At 37.9% G+C, this 18,117-nt stretch overlaps 1 protein-coding gene across 1 annotated transcript in view; it reads left to right on the top strand.

The window, feature by feature from the left end:
* Positions 1-14,162, top strand: part of grin3ba (glutamate receptor, ionotropic, N-methyl-D-aspartate 3Ba) — a 60,202-nt gene extending 46,040 nt beyond the window's left edge. The window contains exons 6-9 of the mRNA XM_055202150.2: positions 2,659-2,810; positions 9,208-9,372; positions 10,438-10,508; positions 11,448-14,162. Coding sequence (XP_055058125.2) covers positions 2,659-2,810; positions 9,208-9,372; positions 10,438-10,508; positions 11,448-12,009 — 950 coding nt within the window. The 3' untranslated portion in view covers positions 12,010-14,162. The remainder of the gene's footprint in view (positions 1-2,658; positions 2,811-9,207; positions 9,373-10,437; positions 10,509-11,447) is intronic.
* Positions 14,163-18,117: the final 3,955 nt, after the last annotated feature.

The raw sequence follows: 18,117 nt of genomic DNA, 5'->3' as shown, positions 1-18,117 counted from the left end.
AATAAAGTCATTCATGTATTTTACTGTTGAAGTTATTGACTGTTGGTTGCAATGTCCCACCCCTGTATATGCGTATCCAGGGGTCCGGGCAGAACTCAGAATTACGTCAGAAGAGTCCGTAGTCCAATGAACATCGATCTTTGCTCCATTAAAATCAATGGTAACAGTATCTGCCATGGACTGACTTGCTTCAGTGTCTACAATTTAGGCTGTTTGTGCAATCCTTCATACATATTCATGTAGATTCAAGCTCAACACATTTATTTAACAACCACCCTATAGGCCTATGTGTAATATTTTACATTTTAATGCTGCAAGAACGGTATATTACATATATACAGTACAAAATTTGTGACCTTGAACCACAAAACCAGTCATAAGTAGCATGAGTATATTTGCCGCAATTGCCAATAATACATTGTATGGTTCAAAATTATATATATTTTTCATTTTATGCAAAACATCACTAGGATATTAAGTAAAGATGATCATGTTCCATGAAGATATTTAGTAAATATTAGTAATATGTGTTGCTAAGGATATTTGGACAAATTTAAAGACGATTTTCTTAATATTTTGGTTTTTTTCTACCATCAGATTTCAGTTTTTTTTTTTTTTTGTAGAAGAGTTTTTAAATCTTTGTATCTCTTTTTTATTATTATTATTATTGTTATTATTTATTTATTTATTTATTTATTTGCTAAGGACTTCATTTGGACAACTTTGAAGATGATTTTCTCAATATTTTGAATTTTTTTTACCTTCAGATTTTTTTACGATTTTCAAATCGTTGTATCTCAGGTTTTTTTCTAAAGACTTCATCTGGACAACTTTGAATTTTTTTGACCATCAGTTTTCAGATTTTTTTTAGAACAATTTTCAAATCATTCTATCTCTTTTTTTCTAAGGACTTCATTTTGACAACTTTGAAGACGATTTTCTAATTTTTTTACCATCAGTATTCAGGGGTTTTTTTGGAGAACGGTTTTCAAATCGTTGTATCTTTTTTTAAGGACTTAATTTGGACAACTTTGAAGACGATTTTCTTGGGGTGGGGGGTTAACCATCATATTTCAGGGGGTTTTTTTTGGAGAACGGTTTTCAAATCATTGTATCTCGTTTTTTTCTAAGGACTTCATTTTGACAACTTTGAAGATGGTTTTCTCAATATTTAGTTTTTTTAACATCAGATTTCAGATTTTTTTGTAGAACGGTTTTCAAATCGTTGTATCTTGTTTTTTTCTAAGCACTTAATTTTGACAACTTTGAAGAAGGTTTTCTCAATATTTCCTTTTTTACCATCAGATTTCAGATTTTTTAGAAAAAATTTCAAATCGTTCTATCTGTTTTTCCCCTAAGGACTTAATTTTGACAACTTTGAAGATGATTTTCTTAATATTTCAATTTTTTACCATCAGATTTCAGATTTTTTTGTAGAACGATTTTCAAATCGTATCTGTTTTTTTTAAGGACTTCATTTGGACAACTTTGAAGACGATTTTCTCGACATTTTTTTCCCATCAGTATTCAGGGTTTGTTTTTGTTTTTTTTGGGAACGGTTTTCAAATCGTTGTATCTCTTTTTTTTAAGGACTTAATTTGGACAACTTTGAAGACGATTTTCTTAATATTTCAAGGTGGGGGTTAACTATCATATTTCAGGGGTTTTTTGTAGAACGGTTTTCAAATTGCTGTATCTTGTTTTTTTTCCAAGGACTTCATTTGGCCAACTTTAAAGACGATTTTCTTAATATTTGATTTTTTACCATCAGATTTCAGATTTTTTAGAACAATTTTCAAATCGTTCAATCTGTTTTTTGTTGTTGTTGTTTTTCCTAAGGACTTTGACAACTTTGAAGACGATTTTCTTAATATTTCCATTTTTTTACCATCAGATTTCAGATTTTTTTTTTAGAACAATTTTCAAATCGTATCTCTTTTTTTTTTTTTTAAGGACTTCATTTGGACAACTTTGAAGACGATTTTCTCAATATTTTTTACCATCAGTATTCAGTGTTTTTTGTAGAAAGGTTTTCAAATCTTTGTATCTCTTTTTCTCTGAGGACTTCATTTGGAAAACTTTGAAGACGGTTTTGTCAATATTTTCGATTTCTTTTTTCTTTTTTACATCAGATTTTTTTTTACGGTTTTCAAATCATTGTATCTCGGGGTTTTTTGGGTGTTTTTTTTTGGGGGGGGGGGGTTTGCTAAGGACTTAATTTGGACAATATTTCGATTTTTTGTTTGTTTACCATCAGATTGCAGGGGTACTTTTGTAGAACGGTTTTCAAATCGTATCTTGTTTTTTTTTTTTTGCAAAAGACTTAATTTGGACAACTTTGAAGACGATTTACTCAATATTTTTTTTAACCATCAGATTTTCAAATTGTTTTATCTCGGCCATTGTCCTATCCAAACAAACCATACATCAATTGAAACCTTATTTATTCAGCTTTCAGATGATGTATAACTCTCAATTTCAAACAAATGCCCCTTATTGCTGTTTTTGTGGTTCACATTCGTACTTAAAAAGCATAAAATATGTTATTTCACAGGATGTCATGTTCTCCACGCAGTCACAACTGCTTCACTTTGTATGCCACTCAAGTGCCTCACAGATTCAGAGCCATGTGAACTCAGGTTCACCTTGTGCTTTCAGGTTACGGGATCGGGCTGCCCCAGAACTCACCCCTGACGCGGAACTTGTCCGAATACGTCAGCCGCTACAAGTCTGACGGCTACATGGACATACTGCATGACAAGTGGTACAAAGTGGTTCCCTGTGGAAAGAGGGTTTTCGCTGTGACAGAGGTGAGCCATCAAAGCACACTATGACACTGTGAGCGTGTTTGTCCCTGTGCACGCGTGCATCCAGCCAAAGCTTTCTGTCCTTGACCGAGTCTTCCTTACTGTCAGACAGATTCTTTTCCATCCGAAAAAATTCTTTTGTTAGGAATAGCTGTCTCCTGCAGTTTAATAGCCATTCTGTCAGAGGGATGCAATGCCTCCACAATCCATTTTCATTGCAGAGGGCTCTCTGTCAGCTGCACCGCCCAACACACCTGAGGTTCTGAGTAGCAGTCGCCGGCGTGCTCCATCAATGGAGATTCAGTCAATAACCTCACAGGAGCTGTAGCACTCTTGTAAGACATTGTCTTGGACAGTCTGGCTTCATTACCTAGCTGTCGTTATGAATGGGAGACTTCATGAGTAGAAGCCATGACATTTGTTTTCGGCCTCTGTGCCAGCTGGATCTCGTCGTATAGTCATAACTCTTTTCTCTCTTCTCTCTCTTTCTCTCTCTCTCTCTCGCCAAGCTGTCCTGTCACCACAGACACCATGCTGTAAAACCACTACTTTGCTGTGCAATAAATTCTGCAAACTAGCAGGAAGGATCGACTGTGAAGTCCCCCAGTCGGCTGTCCTCTCTAAATGAATGTTTATTCCTGTTTATTCCCGAGCTGTTTATAGAAGCGGCTTCAGATGCAAATAGCGGCAGTTTATCTTCTCAGTGTTATTCCGTCTTAATTAAAATTAGTCCGTTTTTTTCTTAAACGGCTTCTTGATTCGTAGCCAGAAACATCGATATCGAGAAGAGAGAGATGGGAAATTTAAAGCAACATTAAGCAGTGCATTTGGCATACTCTTAAAATAAATGAAAAAATAAATTATGTAAAAACAAAATGCCTGCGCTTGTGTCTAAACAATATTTTGTTGTTCAAGGCTACAGCACTTTTTTTGTCATTGTGCCTGCAGAGCGTACAAAGTCAGATCAATTGTTTTTTCCAATCGAGTGCCTTAAAATGTTCATGAGGTATTGCTGTTTTGTAACATTAGCATTATACAGACACGATGGGTCCCTCGGTAATAATTGCGTACAAGTGTTCTCGCTAATGTGCACAGAAAAGGTTGTCATTCAAAGTCTACATAAATTTGAGCCTTGTTTTCATAAATCTGGATTATTGGAAATGAGGTAGTGTGTGCTTGAAGTTAGTAATTAGCATAATACACACCTCATCCATTTTCATATAAGGGAATGACCTCATCTACAGCCATCCTTCACTCGCTGCTGCTACATTTTGAAAGAGTATAAAGACTACTCGACTCAGTTTTCCAGATCAAGCAATAATCATTTTTGATACACTACGAGTGATTTATCTAGCTGCTAACTTGATGAATCACATTTAGTGTGCATAAACACTCGTGCATGCACGGTTAGCTCATCTTGAAAGTGATCTTCTCAGTAGTGACGTTCAGATTAACTATCGCACACTGCACTGCAACCTCATCTGGCGTCTGAGGTCAGCCAAAGCTTAGAGTCTGATGATCTACGCCTGTGCGCATCTGCATTTCGCCGCTTTGACTCTCTCCAAGAAACTGACATCATGATAAAGGGCTGTAGCAAATCCTGTTACGTGTTGAAAATAAATACAGTGAAACTAGCAGGACCGTGAGTGATGCAGTGACATTTGATACGTTCCCAAAGTCTTGTTATGTGATACTTTGGATGACCAGAGTTCAGACAGTATTGTAAAGCTCTTTAGTTTGTTTGGATGAGCTCCATTAGTGTGTTATTTTCTGCCAAGAAGTGAAATGTTTTTTCAATTTCGAGCGCTCCAAGTCAGCATGACTTTAATTTCATTTAGAACGTGGATACTTTATAAAATTGTGATTAGCTTTGGCCAGCAGGAATCCTTTTCCCTACAGATCAAAGGCACTGCAGAGAAATGATGGATTCTTCTGTGAATGCCGATGCCCGAGGGGGAAGTAACGATAGGTCAGGCACTAAGAGGATAACCTGGAAAGAGTTACTAGTTATTATCATTGCTTTTCATCTGGAATGGTAGATGCTGAGTTGCAAAAGTGCATGATCAGTATGCACACTCTCAGAAAAATGGTCATAAAATGATCTCAAGCTGTCACTGGGGCGGTACCCTTTTTCATATTATTATCTCAGAAGTACATATTGGTACCAAATGTACAGGTATACATATATAAATGGTACATATAAGTAACATTTCATTTGTACAGAGAGTTGGATTCTCTCCATTGAGAAATGTTTACTTCCTTGTAGGTGGGTTCTCTGTTAAAGTTCAACACTATTGGATCTGCCCAGAGTCACTCAGGATCTGCCATAGCCAATTGCTAACATGTGGTCGAGACGTATATCATGCGCCGAAACAACAAGTCTGAATGATCAGAGGATTGTTTAGAAACAGATGTCTGTCAACAAGAGATGCAGGTTTTGTTCATCGAATTTAAGAGTTCAAGGAACAATTGATAATTCTAAATGTACATTTGACACTAAGGACAATAATGTAGTCATCTGTCGAAGCTGGGTCTAATCATTAACAAAACGCCGCTCCGGTCGTTGACCCACAACGACACACAACATCAACGTCATCGTTCACAGCCACTCCCTGTGTTCGCTGATTGGTCCTACAAGAATTTGATTTCTCAAAACTCTAGAATAGGCCGAAAGCCCAGAAGTAGTACTGAACGAAAATGAAATTGAGCGGAAGTGCGTAGGAGGGCGCAGCCAGGCTAACATATTAGGACATTTTAAAAGGGACATATCACGAAAATCTGACTTTTTTCATGTTTAAGTGCTATAATTGGGTCCACAGTGCTTTTATCAACCTAGAAAATGTGAAAAAGATCAACCCAGTAACTTAGTTTTGGTAAACCATTTTTTGCAAGCATGTGAAAAAATAATTGAAATCTGGCTCGCCTTGTGATGTCAGAAGGGGATAATACCACCCCTTAATCTACACACAGTACTGCCATTTAGTCTAGAGATCAGCTCATTTGCAATTAAAAGGGCACACCCAAAAACGGCACATTTTTGCGAACACCTATCCACCTGTTTCCTAACGTCAATGTGGGCGCCGCCATCTTTAAAGCTCCAGTGTGTACTTTTTTTAGTTAATTCTTAGCAAAAACCCATGTTTTCCTCCAAAAGTATGTGCTCATTCATGTGTAATTACTTCCACCCCACTAATCAAAGTATTCTCGTAAGTGTAGAATCTGCTATTTAAAATACATACCGCCGTAGCGCTCTCTGGCTGAATCCATGTTGTGCATCCATCTTTGAAATACATTCGCCGACGAGGGACATTCCTGAAATTCAAGCTCCGCCTTTCGCGCTTTCAGACTACACTCAAGCTGGCCGCGAGCTGAAGCCTACGGAGGTTGCATGTGTAGGCGGTATACGTCATCAAGACAGTCTTATTTCAGAATATTAACAATTATAAAGCTGACATTTATTCTTAGTTAATTGTAAATTGATGTAATATGCTTATGACTTGCGAATGTAATGCTCAGTTAATTTAAATAAACCAGGCTTGATGACGTATGCAGCCCGGATATGCGACCTGCGTTAGACTGAATCCTTCGGCCGCACGCCGTGATAAACCTGCGATCTAATGCTTTGAAAGCCTGTTGAAGAACTATTCTCGAGGACATTAAAACAAGTTGCCAAGGAAGCGAAACAGGGATTTTAAACGACAACGCGACAGGAAAAACATCAAGACCATAGTCAATATTGGAGTTAGTTTTCCAAGATGGGGCTCATTGGACTCAAGTTACTTTCTATCTTCACCACAGGTAATTCAGCATATTCGTTTACATCTATACAGTTTATGTTGTAAACTTGAAGTTTTACAGTTCCTTGGCTAACTATAGCATGGGTATGCGTAACACTTGTTAGTGTAAACATGCATGTGGTTTAATGTCTTGGAACAGCCACACGCCGTCTCTCCGCCCATTTATGTAATCTGAGGTAACTGTTACTGAGATAAATGTTTTTCATCTTTTCTGACCTCTAACACAAACACACGGTGTACAGCGCTATTTTTAGCCTTTCATTGATAAAAGCGTCTGATCTGCGCGTCTTTCGTTTCATTTTACAAGCGTGTGAAAGTTGAGCGATCTTATTTCACCAATATCAGAGAAAGCTCTTACATATACACGGACATGTAACGTTTACTTAAACATAAGCATTGGACTCTGACATATTAGTTCGCGTCCATTTAAACCCGTCATTACTCTAGCTCATGAGTAAATGACAGGAGAGGAACTGGTCCACAGACCATCTCCTCAGTAATCTGAAGAGAAGCGGTCGAAAATGGACAAAAAGAGACGGATTTAAACACCAAGTGTAAACGTAATGTCTCTCTCTCGTCCACTTGTGATCTGATCGACGAAAACACATTTTAATACCAAGTTTAACAGCCCCTGTGATATTTTTCCTCGCGTGGATGAAAAAGGAGTGTCTAAGCTACGTTTATGATTGCTTTTTGTAACTTATGTGATTTTAAGCGGATATATCATGACAATCAGACTTTTTACATGTTTAACATAAATCTGTATGCTTTGACGGATCACAGGCAAAGGACAATGCAAATTGTTCTTTTTTTTAATTGCTTTTGCTTTAGCTACTGGAAGCCATGTTAACCTTGGCATGACAGGGCCACCGTACTAGTTAAAACGCGTTCCGAATGGGGGGGGCTAGAAACTAATAATCAGTTGGTTGTCATATAGAGCTTCACCGCTAGATGGGAGTAGATCCTACACAGTGGGGCTTTAAGCTTTCCTGTTTATGACTTCCGGTGAGCCACTAAAGCTAATGGCAGTCTATTGCGAAAGACACAGGTGACTGGCTGTTTAATGTTTATTATGAAATCCAGGAAGACCGACATAATTTGTGCAAATACAAACGCAGTAAATCTCTACAAAACATTTGTTTTTAACCATAATCCATGCACATGCACTCATGATCTGTATTAACAAATCCATCCAGTAAAACCTTTCATAGAAACTGCCAGTAAACAATAAAGACAATAATTGTTTAAAAACAACTAATATTATGCTGTTAAAAATATGCTGATTTATTTATTCTGCTACTATATATTATTACAAAAATGCGATTACAGTACAGAATATATACAACATAATCTGCGTAGTTAATGTTTATAAAAGTTTGTAATGTGTTTGCGCGTACTTTTGTTATGTTTTAAATGAAAAAGCAAATACTTTCAATAATTTCATAAGCTCATGTCTCCACCTAGTGCGTAAAAAGCGATGTAATAATATTTTCATAAAACGAAAACAATACTTAATACATGGAGTGGTTTAATATGTTTATTATAGTTTGTTCAAATAACTTACAATGTGTTGAATGAGAAAGATACTGCTGACTGCGTCGGACCGTGTGAAGCTTGACATGTCGCCATAAACAAGTCCATTAAAAATTGCCGTTTAAAAAAACCTCACACCAGAGGGACAGTTGTGACATTTTAAACCAGCCCTTGAAAAGTTAAAAACACAAAGTCTTGGTAAATTCCATGTACAAACTCTTGACTGACTTTCCGATTGTAAAGATGCTGATGTCTCTGTGCTTTTATATTTGTGCATTGAAGACCCGTAACCTCCGATCAACAACACAAAATGATTGAAATTTCATCCTCACACTGGTTCATACATGACAGGTGTAGTGAATATTAACTTTTTAAATAATGTTTTATGCGTGCTCCCACTACACTGTTTTCTACCGGCTGGCTATTAAACCGGAAGTCTCAGACCGGAAAGGAAATACGTCACATCACTTACTTCCGCGTTCGAGAAAAAGGTGGATATGGTACTTTGAGCTTAAACTTCAAATAGGTACTCTGGGGACACCAAAGACTTATTTTACATCTTAAAAAAGTCTTGTGAAATATCCCCTTTAAAGGGTACTGCCCTATTGACAGCTTGGGACATTTTTGACTAAAGTATATCTTCTGACTGTGCAGCCATCTTTGGGCACAATATCTTTAGCAAATAAATGACCAGTGACTTTATTAAGACAGCACTGTCGATTTATAAGTTGGTTGCAAAAAAACAGATTAGTTTTCAATAAGGAAAGATGCTTTTTGTCTTGTTAAAGTTGTAGTTATGACATCTGTCAGTAGAGGTCTTACTGGGGTCAAAACCTTGACCCTGTGGCTCAGGATGGTCTCCCTAAGTACTCTGCCCCCTAGAGTTAGTTCAGACAGGCTGTACTGACCTCATCCAAAATGATGTAAGAAAAATGAAATATTGTCAGCAGTCTTTTTTTGATGCTGAAACTTAATAACCAACTGTCCAACCGTACTGTGGTGCACTCTGCATTACATTTGTCATTTATTGACAGATATCATCCTGTGTGTGTTTGTTATTGTGTTCAAAGACACTGCAGATGGGTATCCAGCATTTCTCTGGACTGTTTGTGCTGTTGTGCGTGGGGGTAGCGGGGGCTTTGCTCACTCTGTTAGGGGAACATGCTTTCTTCAGATTCATCCTGCCTCACCTCCGCCACCAGCAGAGATTCAAATACTGGCTTCACACCAGTCAGGTGAGCTGCTACTTGCTACTACACTGTAAAACCTAAAAGTTAACTCAACTCAAACCATTTAAGTAAACCGGTTGCATTAGACCATTCAAGTTTTAAAACACATACATTTGAGTACTGTGAACTTAAACAAATTGAGTCATATGCAGTTATGCACTTATATTTAAGTTCACACGACTCAAGTTCACAGTACTCAAATTTATGTGTTTTAAAACTTAAATGGTTTAAGGCAACCGGTTTCCTTAAATGGTTTGAGTTAAGTTAACTGTTAGGTTTTACAGTGTTTACTAATAAACTTAAGGAAAATAGTTGTTTGCAATATGTTACTCTGGACCACAAAGCCAGTCGTAAGGGTACATTTTTTAATTTGAGATGCATAAGTCAACTGAAAGCTTAAAAAATAAGCTTTACATCGATGTACAGTTTGTTAGGATAGGACAGGATGAAACTCTTTATCTTTCATTTGACGGGTGCAAAAAATAAAAATATTGGGGAAATCGCCTTTAAAGTTGTCCAAATGCAGAAAGTTTTGATCTATTTACAGTAGGGAATTTACAAAATATCTTCATGGAACATGATATTTACATAATATCGTAATGATTTTTGGCATAAGATATTTATAATTTGACCCATACAATGTATTGTTGGCTATTGCTACAAATATACCTGTACTACTTATGACTGGTTTTGTGGTCCAGGGTCACATATGAGAATAAACAATGCTTTTTAGGCAAAACAACACGTTATCAACTTCTATCGTTACAATAAAGTTGTATTAATGGTTAGAATATAAGCATGGTGATTATTATTTAGCAAAAATATTTTGCTGACTCTTAGGTATAAAGGTATAAAAGCTTCTTTCTTTGAAAACATGGGCATGTGCTCCCTCTAGTGGTTAAAAGCTGAAAGCACAATAATGTATGGGATACTGTATGTGGGTAGGTTTGTGGCTGATAACTTGAATTAGTTGTGTTAAATAATTAATACATGAAATGTGCAGTGCTGTGGGACTAAAGTTGTTTTGTTTTATGTATGCACTGCTTTGGCGGTATTTTTTTTTTACTTTAGAAAATCCATCGTGCATTAAATATGGATTGCGAAGATGAGAGGAAATCAGAGTCTGAGAGCACAAATAGATGGTAAGTTTGTTATAATTATCACATAGCAAACTGGATAAACAAGATATTAAAAGCAGTATAATGATCATTATTGCAAAATAAACACCTTAAGATGATACAAGACTAATAATCACCCTATCAGGGTTTATTTTGTTATAACTTTTGAGCTGAATGCAAATTTCCAGTGGCGGCCAGTGACTTCTTTTTTCGAGGGCGCTTGATGTGAAGTTCATCACAACATGTATGTAGCCCTTCATGTGTGTGGTTTGTAATTTCAAAATATGTGTTTGGCGCGATGTGCATCACATGTCAAAATAAGTGCCTGATAAAAAGGGTTTATAATAAAAGAGACGCTCGCGTTTGCCAGATACTTGCATAATCTCATGCGTAATCAGAGTTTACTGTTAAGGGAGTGTCTTGCGTGTATTTTGTGAAAGTGAGCGTCTCTTTTATCATAAAGGGTTTTGACGCGTGTGCAACAGGCACTTATTTTGACCAAACACATGATGCACATGGTTCACATGATGCAACAAACACATATTTTGAAAACGCAAGCAACACACATGACACTCTGAACACTTATTTTGAATTAGCGCGCCTCTGATGAATAGTCACAAGCCGCCACTGAAATTTTAATTTGTGACCCTGTATGTGAAAATCCAGCTTAAGTTGTTTTTTGTGATACAAGAAAATGTACTGTAAAATATCTTATTATTGATTATGGCCCTTAAAATTGAAATCTAAATTTTGATGCCATGATCCTGCATCCTAGATTTCACAGACAGAGTCATATACTATATATTTTGATGCATATCCTAATAGAACTTAGTTTTGTATGTGTGCTCGTGTTTCAAAATGTGTGGAGCAAGTGTCATTTAAAAAAAATCACCGGATAAAGAAAACAAAGGAAAATCAATACTGTTTCTTGTAAGACTGATTGGTGCTTTGTTTTCCTATCAGTTCCACCTTGTGCCTGTCGGAGAACTGTAACCTACACCGCCTGCCCCCGGCTGACCCCACCTCCTCATCGCCTCAGCCTTCCACCTCCTCCACTTCCCCCTCTTCCACAACCAAGTGGAACAATCAGAGTGCGAAGGCAGGCCGAGAGGCCAAAGATCATAACAAACGTGTCCACTTCAACCTGGAGACGCTCAACAGCTACCAGCTGCAAGCTCCGCCCCCTGGGCCCGAGAGGAGCAGGAGAGGGCTGGTGGGAAGTCCGCCCACCCAGCTGTGTTCCAACGGTGGACCCAATCTCAGCCTCAGCCTGGTGCTGTCACCTCCAACCTGCCCAGGTGGCTCCTCGCCATGGGAAGAAGAACTGAGTGAACTGCAAGGGAGGATTGAGGAGTTTCGTGGTCAGCTGAGATCTGCCCTGGCCAGGAGAGCTGAGCTCCAGCGCAGCCTGGTCCGACAAAGGCTCGGCCAGTCGCAAACAATCTCTGCCGCTAATTCGGCCGAGACATCGGCCCTTTCCAACAGTTCCAACACCTTGATCAAAGACATCAACAGAGGAAGGTGATGTTTGTGACTGGAGCAGTGAATATGGGGACATTTTCTCATCTGAGAATTCATGCCGCCCTACATTCTGCTTTCTCATTGACCGCTGGGGTGTTAGAGATGGATGAAAAATTTTTTTGATGGCGATCTAGCTTGTAATGCTGCAGACTGGCTGAATTCCAGTTTGAGAGAGAAAACATTTATCTGTGTATTGTGTGTCTGTGGGTGCGTGTGTGTTTTAAGCTGGAGAGCAGAGAGCAAACTCATAATACACTGTTCATTGCTGGCCAAGGTGAATATTTGCAGCTACAGTCTGTTTTGTAAATAATTCAATGGGATTACTTAGTAGGATAAGCAACAATGGACCAAACGTAACTTTTTTGATTAGGCCACTATTCTGGCTTGCGGCGGTGTACTTTTTCCACACAGTACTGTACAATAGACATGATGTTGCTTTTGTGTTTTAATGGTGATTAAGTATGAATTATAAGAGATGTTTGACCCAAAAGGTACGGACGTACTCTATTACCCTGTATAACCTAAATGTTATAGGGGCGGTTTCCTGACAAGGGCTTAAGACTAGTCCCAGACATAAATTCTTGTTTGAGGTGTCTTAACTGAAAACGGCTTGCACTGACATATGTTAATATACACTCACCTAAAGGATTATTAGGAACACCTGTTCAATTTCTCATTAATGCAATTATCTAATCAACCAATCACATGGCATTTGCGTCAATGCATTTAGGGGTGTGGTCCTGGTCAAGACAATCTCCTGAACTCCAAACTGAATGTCAGTATGTGAAAGAAAGGTGATTTAAGCGATTTTGAGCGTGGCATGGTTGTTGGTGCCAGACAGGCCGGTCTGATTATTTCACAATCTGCTCAATTACTGTGATTTTCACGCACAACCATTTCTAGGGTTTACAAAGAATGGTGTGAAAAGGGAAAAACATCTAGTATGCGGCAGTCCTGTGGGCGAAAATGCCTTGTTGATGCTAGAGGTCAGAGGAGAATGGGCCGACTGATTCAAGCTGATAAAAGAGCAACTTTGACTGAAATAACCACTCGTTACAACCGAGGTATGCAGCAAAGCATTTGTGAAGCCACAACACGCACAACCTTGAGGCAGATGGGCTACAACAGCAGAAGACCACACCAGGTACCGCTCATCTCCACTACAAATAGGAAAAAGAGGCTACAATTTGCACAAGCTCACCAAAATTGGACAGTTGAAGACTGGAAAAATGTTGCCTGATCTGATGAGTCTCGATTTCTGTTGAGACATTCAGATGGTAGAGTCAGAATTTGGGGTACACAGAATGAGAACATGGATCCATCATGCCTTGTTACTTGTCACTGTGCAGGCTGGTGGTGTAATGATGTGGGGGATGTTTTCTTGGCACACTTTAGGCCCCTTAGTGCCAATTGGGCATCGTTTAATTGTTTCTGACCATGTCCATCCTTTTATGACCACCATGTACCCATCCTCTGATGGCTACTTTCAGCAGATTAATGCACCATGTCACAAAGCTCGAATCATTTCAAATTGGTTTCTTATATATGACAATGAGTTCACTGTACTAAAATGGCCCCCACAGTCACCAGATCTCAACCCAATAGAGCATTGTTGGGATGTGGTGGAGCGGGTGCTTCGTGCCCTGGATGTGCATCCCACAAATCTACATCAACTGTAAGATGCTATCCTATCAATATGGGCCAACATTTCTAAAGAATGCTTTCAGCACCTTGTTGAATCAATGCCACGTAGAATTAAGGCAGTTCTGAAGGCGAAAGGGGATCAAACACAGTATTAGTATGGTGTTCCTAATAATCCTTTAGGTGAGTCTATATCAGTGCTATTGTTTTGTCTCAAGATGCACACGTGGATTGTTTGTTGTAAGGTAGGTTTGTTAAAACTATTTTAATGTCCTTATGCCTAGTCTTGGATTAATCTAAACCCTGTCCAGGAAACCGCGCCATAAAGTCTTAATGGTTAATTAATGCATTTATTACAATTATAATACATACATTTTTAATAAACATTATTAATGAAGTATACGATTTGAAGTTAGAATTGAATTTGTACTGCTGTAAAACCTTCAAATTATGCTAATGCTAGTTACAGTAACTGGTATTTATTGTTAGTCAGTTGCGGCCGGTGACTTCTCTTCCAAGCGGCGCAAAAATATGTTTTTTGTGTGTGTCATCTAAACCTATTTGCATCATGTCAAAATACATGCCTGCTGCACACACATCGAAAGGTTTATGATAAAAGAGACGCTCACATTCACAAAATACTCGCAAGACACTCACTTAAAGGCGGGGTGCACGATCTTTGAAAGGCAATGTTGACATTTGAAATCACCTAAACAAACACACCCCTACCCCAATAGAATCTGGACCTTCTTTTGATAGGCCTGCCCCACACATACGCAACCCAGGCAACGATGTCGTAAATGAGTGAAAGCAATGTGCATTACTGCGGTAATCCAGGTCAAATATGTTTTTATAGTACTGCATGATTTAAAGCAACACTATGTAGTTTTTTACCTTTAAATAATGTCTCTAAAATTATTTTAGTGATAGAACAACTTTTAACTGGACAAATTGTACTGTTCCTGCAACCTGATCAGCCTCCTAGCTGCTACAAGCACACTTTGAAAGTGGCGGTGGAGGGTAGCGCACACAGCCCCGCCCCTCCCCCTGCCTGCAGAAGAGTGTCTGATACCCGGCACTGTTGCGCTTTTCAACCACATGGGGGAGCTTTAAGTCATTTTTACATGGAAACTACAGTGTTGCTTTAACATGTGAATGGTTTTGCTCCGTTTCACATGGAAGGCGACGTTAAACAAGGCACAAGAGTAAGAGGCGGAGGTCGGAATTTTGCCACGGGCAAACGGCTGCAGGAGACATAGATCGCATACACATGCTGCAGGCTCAAAAACTTGCATAGCACAAGTACAAGTGTCTAGCTTGACTCATTTTTTTTCATCTATTTGATAAAACCCCTTAGAGGTTTGATAAAACTAAGCGTTCTATCCTCCGTGTCATTAGTAGACATGCCCCTTACTGCTGATTGGCTACAAGTGTGTTTTGTTACTCGGCCCGAGCATTTTTCAAAAATCGTTTATCACTAAATACCTTAAAATCATATTTTCCTTCATCTCAAGATATTTCACTTGCTTTCACTGATCAGTACTATAGCTATCAGTTAATACAGCAATCTGCAATGAGGCTCTGAGAACGGTCCAATCACAGGAGGTCAAAAACATAAAAAACAATATTGATTCGCTTACAACATAACTGTGAGGGTTTGGGGCGCACAGTCCTGCGCCTCAGGGCGGATCCGAAACCAGCCAATTAGAGCTCAGCCTCAGGCCACATGTTTTTACCCGTTTTACTGACCTACATAGACACTCATTAGGGGTGCGCCCCAGACACCAGGGGCACAAGATCTCAGGCCCTATGTATAGGCAGTCCTGATGGGCCCCCATGCCCCACCCCTATAATATATTCTAGACTTTTCAAAGGCCCTCTCTTCTTTTTGGGCCCTGGTAATCAGTACACTCAAAAAAATTATTCATTGGCTTAACTCAATAAAATTGTGGGCAGGATTTCCATCCAATATGAATGTGTACCCCTAACTCATAAAAAACTGCTTTACACAATAAAAATATATTGAGTTAGTCCAACTCAATTTAAAGTAAATGGCAATACTCAATTAGTTGCCTCAACTCAATTTAGTGTAGTCTGAATAACTCAATTTAGCATAGTTTGAGTAACACAATGTAGTGTAGTCTGAATAACTCAATTCTGTTATTTTATATAAAACGTTATTATATCATACTAATTAGCATAAGCACATGTTAGCATGCTAATAATAATAACATATGATACTTTGGATGAGCATGTGAGAAGAGACTGATCTCCAAACAGGCATTAACACAGTTAGTGCTTATTGAGAGATATACGTCACATCCACAACCTAACCACAAGCGCCACTCTTCTGCACGATGGTAACCAAACAATTTGAAAAAATATAACACAAATGCTTCTAAATCAATAAGATAAACGGACATTAAATACTATTAAGTCTTTCTCTTTACCTAAAAATGCATAAAATAACACTAAATTAACAAAATTACTCTCCAAAAGCAGTTGCATGCAAAGCATGCTGGGAAATTCTTTTTCCAGAACCCAAACTCAAACTAATTGTGTTAACGCAATTAAAAAGAAATCAATAAATCATAGTACAAATTCTTTTTGTGTTAGACTAATTAAATATATATACTTTTTGCACTTAATGAGGTATTTTTAATTAATTGAACACAATTTTAATGTGTCATTTCTAAGAAGGGCTTGAATCATTTTTTTGAGTGTCCGACGCCCCTGCCAGACACACAAACATGACACACACACAACAAACTCATTTGATTTTTGATTTTTTTAAATTAATTATAACATGACTAACAGTGAAATAGTACAACTAAACGATTTTATTTTGTATTCATTTGCACTATATATTTAACCTGTTGGTAACATGTTAAAGTACACTCAAAAAAATGATTCAAGCCCTTCTTAGAGATGACACATTAAAATTGTGTTTAATGAATAAAAAATATCTCATTAAGAGCAATAAGTATATATATTTAATTAGTCTAACACAAAAAGAATATGTACTATAATTTATTGATTTCTTTTTAATTGCGTTAACACAATTAGTTTGAGTTTGGGTTCTGGAAAAAGAATTTCCCAGCATGCTTTGCATGCAACTGCTTTTGGAGAGTAATTTTGTTAATTTAGTGTTATTTTATGCAGTTTTAGGTAAAAAGAAAGACTTAATATTGTTTAATGTCCGTTTATCTTATTGATTTAGAAGCATTTGTGTTATATATTTTTTAATTGTTTGGTTACCATCGTGCAGAAGAGTGGCGCTTGTGGTTAGGTTGTGGATGTGACATATATCTCTCAATAAGCTCTAACTGTGTTAATGCCTGTTTGGAGATCAGTCTCTTCTCACATGCTCATCCAAAGTTTCATGTGTTATTATTATTAGCATGCTAACATGTGCTTATGCTAATTAGTATGATATAAAAACGTTTTATATAAAATAAAAGAATTGAGTTATTCAGACTACACTACATTGTGTTACTCAAACTATGCTAAATTGAGTTATTCAGACTACACTAAATTGAGTTGAGGCAACTAATTGAGTATTGCCATTTACTTTAAATTGAGTTGGACTAACTCAATATATTTTTGTTGTGTGAAGCAGTTTTTTATGAGTTAGGGGTACACATTCATATTGGATGGAAATCCTGCCCACAATTTTATTGAGTTAATCCAATGAATCATTTTTTTGAGTGTAGCTTTCCTCTCTGGGCACCCCCTATTGACCGGCCGCCACTGCACTAAACTCATATGAGATTAAGTGAGTATCTGGCGAACGTGAGCGTGTCTTTGATCATGAAACCCTTCGAGGCGTCTGCGGCGGGCACGTATTTTGACATGACGCGTGATGCACATATGACGGGCTAAATACATTCTTTGACAAGCATTGCATCATGCACCCTCGAAAAAGAAAAAGAAGTCACCGGCCACCACTGATGCTAGTTAAGGTTATTTTTCCAAATATCTAATTGACCTGCTTGATCTAAGAAATGTTTAAAATCAATGGCAATTGAACACTGTAGGTTAAAATAGGTTAACATCTTCTGAAATGCTGGCTCTGGCTGTCAAACTGTTACAAGATAGTATTTTTTTTCAGACTTCAAAGAAAGTTTTTAATAGGAAACTAGGAGGGAGGCTGTCAGGGGGCTGAGGAGGAGAATGGCAGACTGATAGACAAGCTCCATCTTCCACCAGGAGACTGAATAACAATGGCCTCATTAAGTTGAGTTGTTTTTCTTTTAGTGAGAGAGAGTATGCTTGGCTGCCCATTAAGTGTTTGACAAAATAGTCAGTGAGTGTGAAGCTATTGTCTCTTCTAATGTAGGTTTACTGGCAAGGCTGTCTTGTGTTTGTTTCTTGATACATTATTAGGCCTACATAAAATGTATAATAGAAGGCAAAATAACAGTACTGATCAAACAACATTTTCCTTTGTGTATTTTAAAGACTCGCCTTT

This window comes from Misgurnus anguillicaudatus, chromosome 2 (genome assembly GCF_027580225.2).
Source record: "Misgurnus anguillicaudatus chromosome 2, ASM2758022v2, whole genome shotgun sequence".
NCBI classification, from domain to species: domain Eukaryota; kingdom Metazoa; phylum Chordata; class Actinopteri; order Cypriniformes; family Cobitidae; genus Misgurnus; species Misgurnus anguillicaudatus.
Note: the sequence above shows the minus strand (reverse complement) of the source record. Positions and strands in the feature narration are given on the sequence as shown.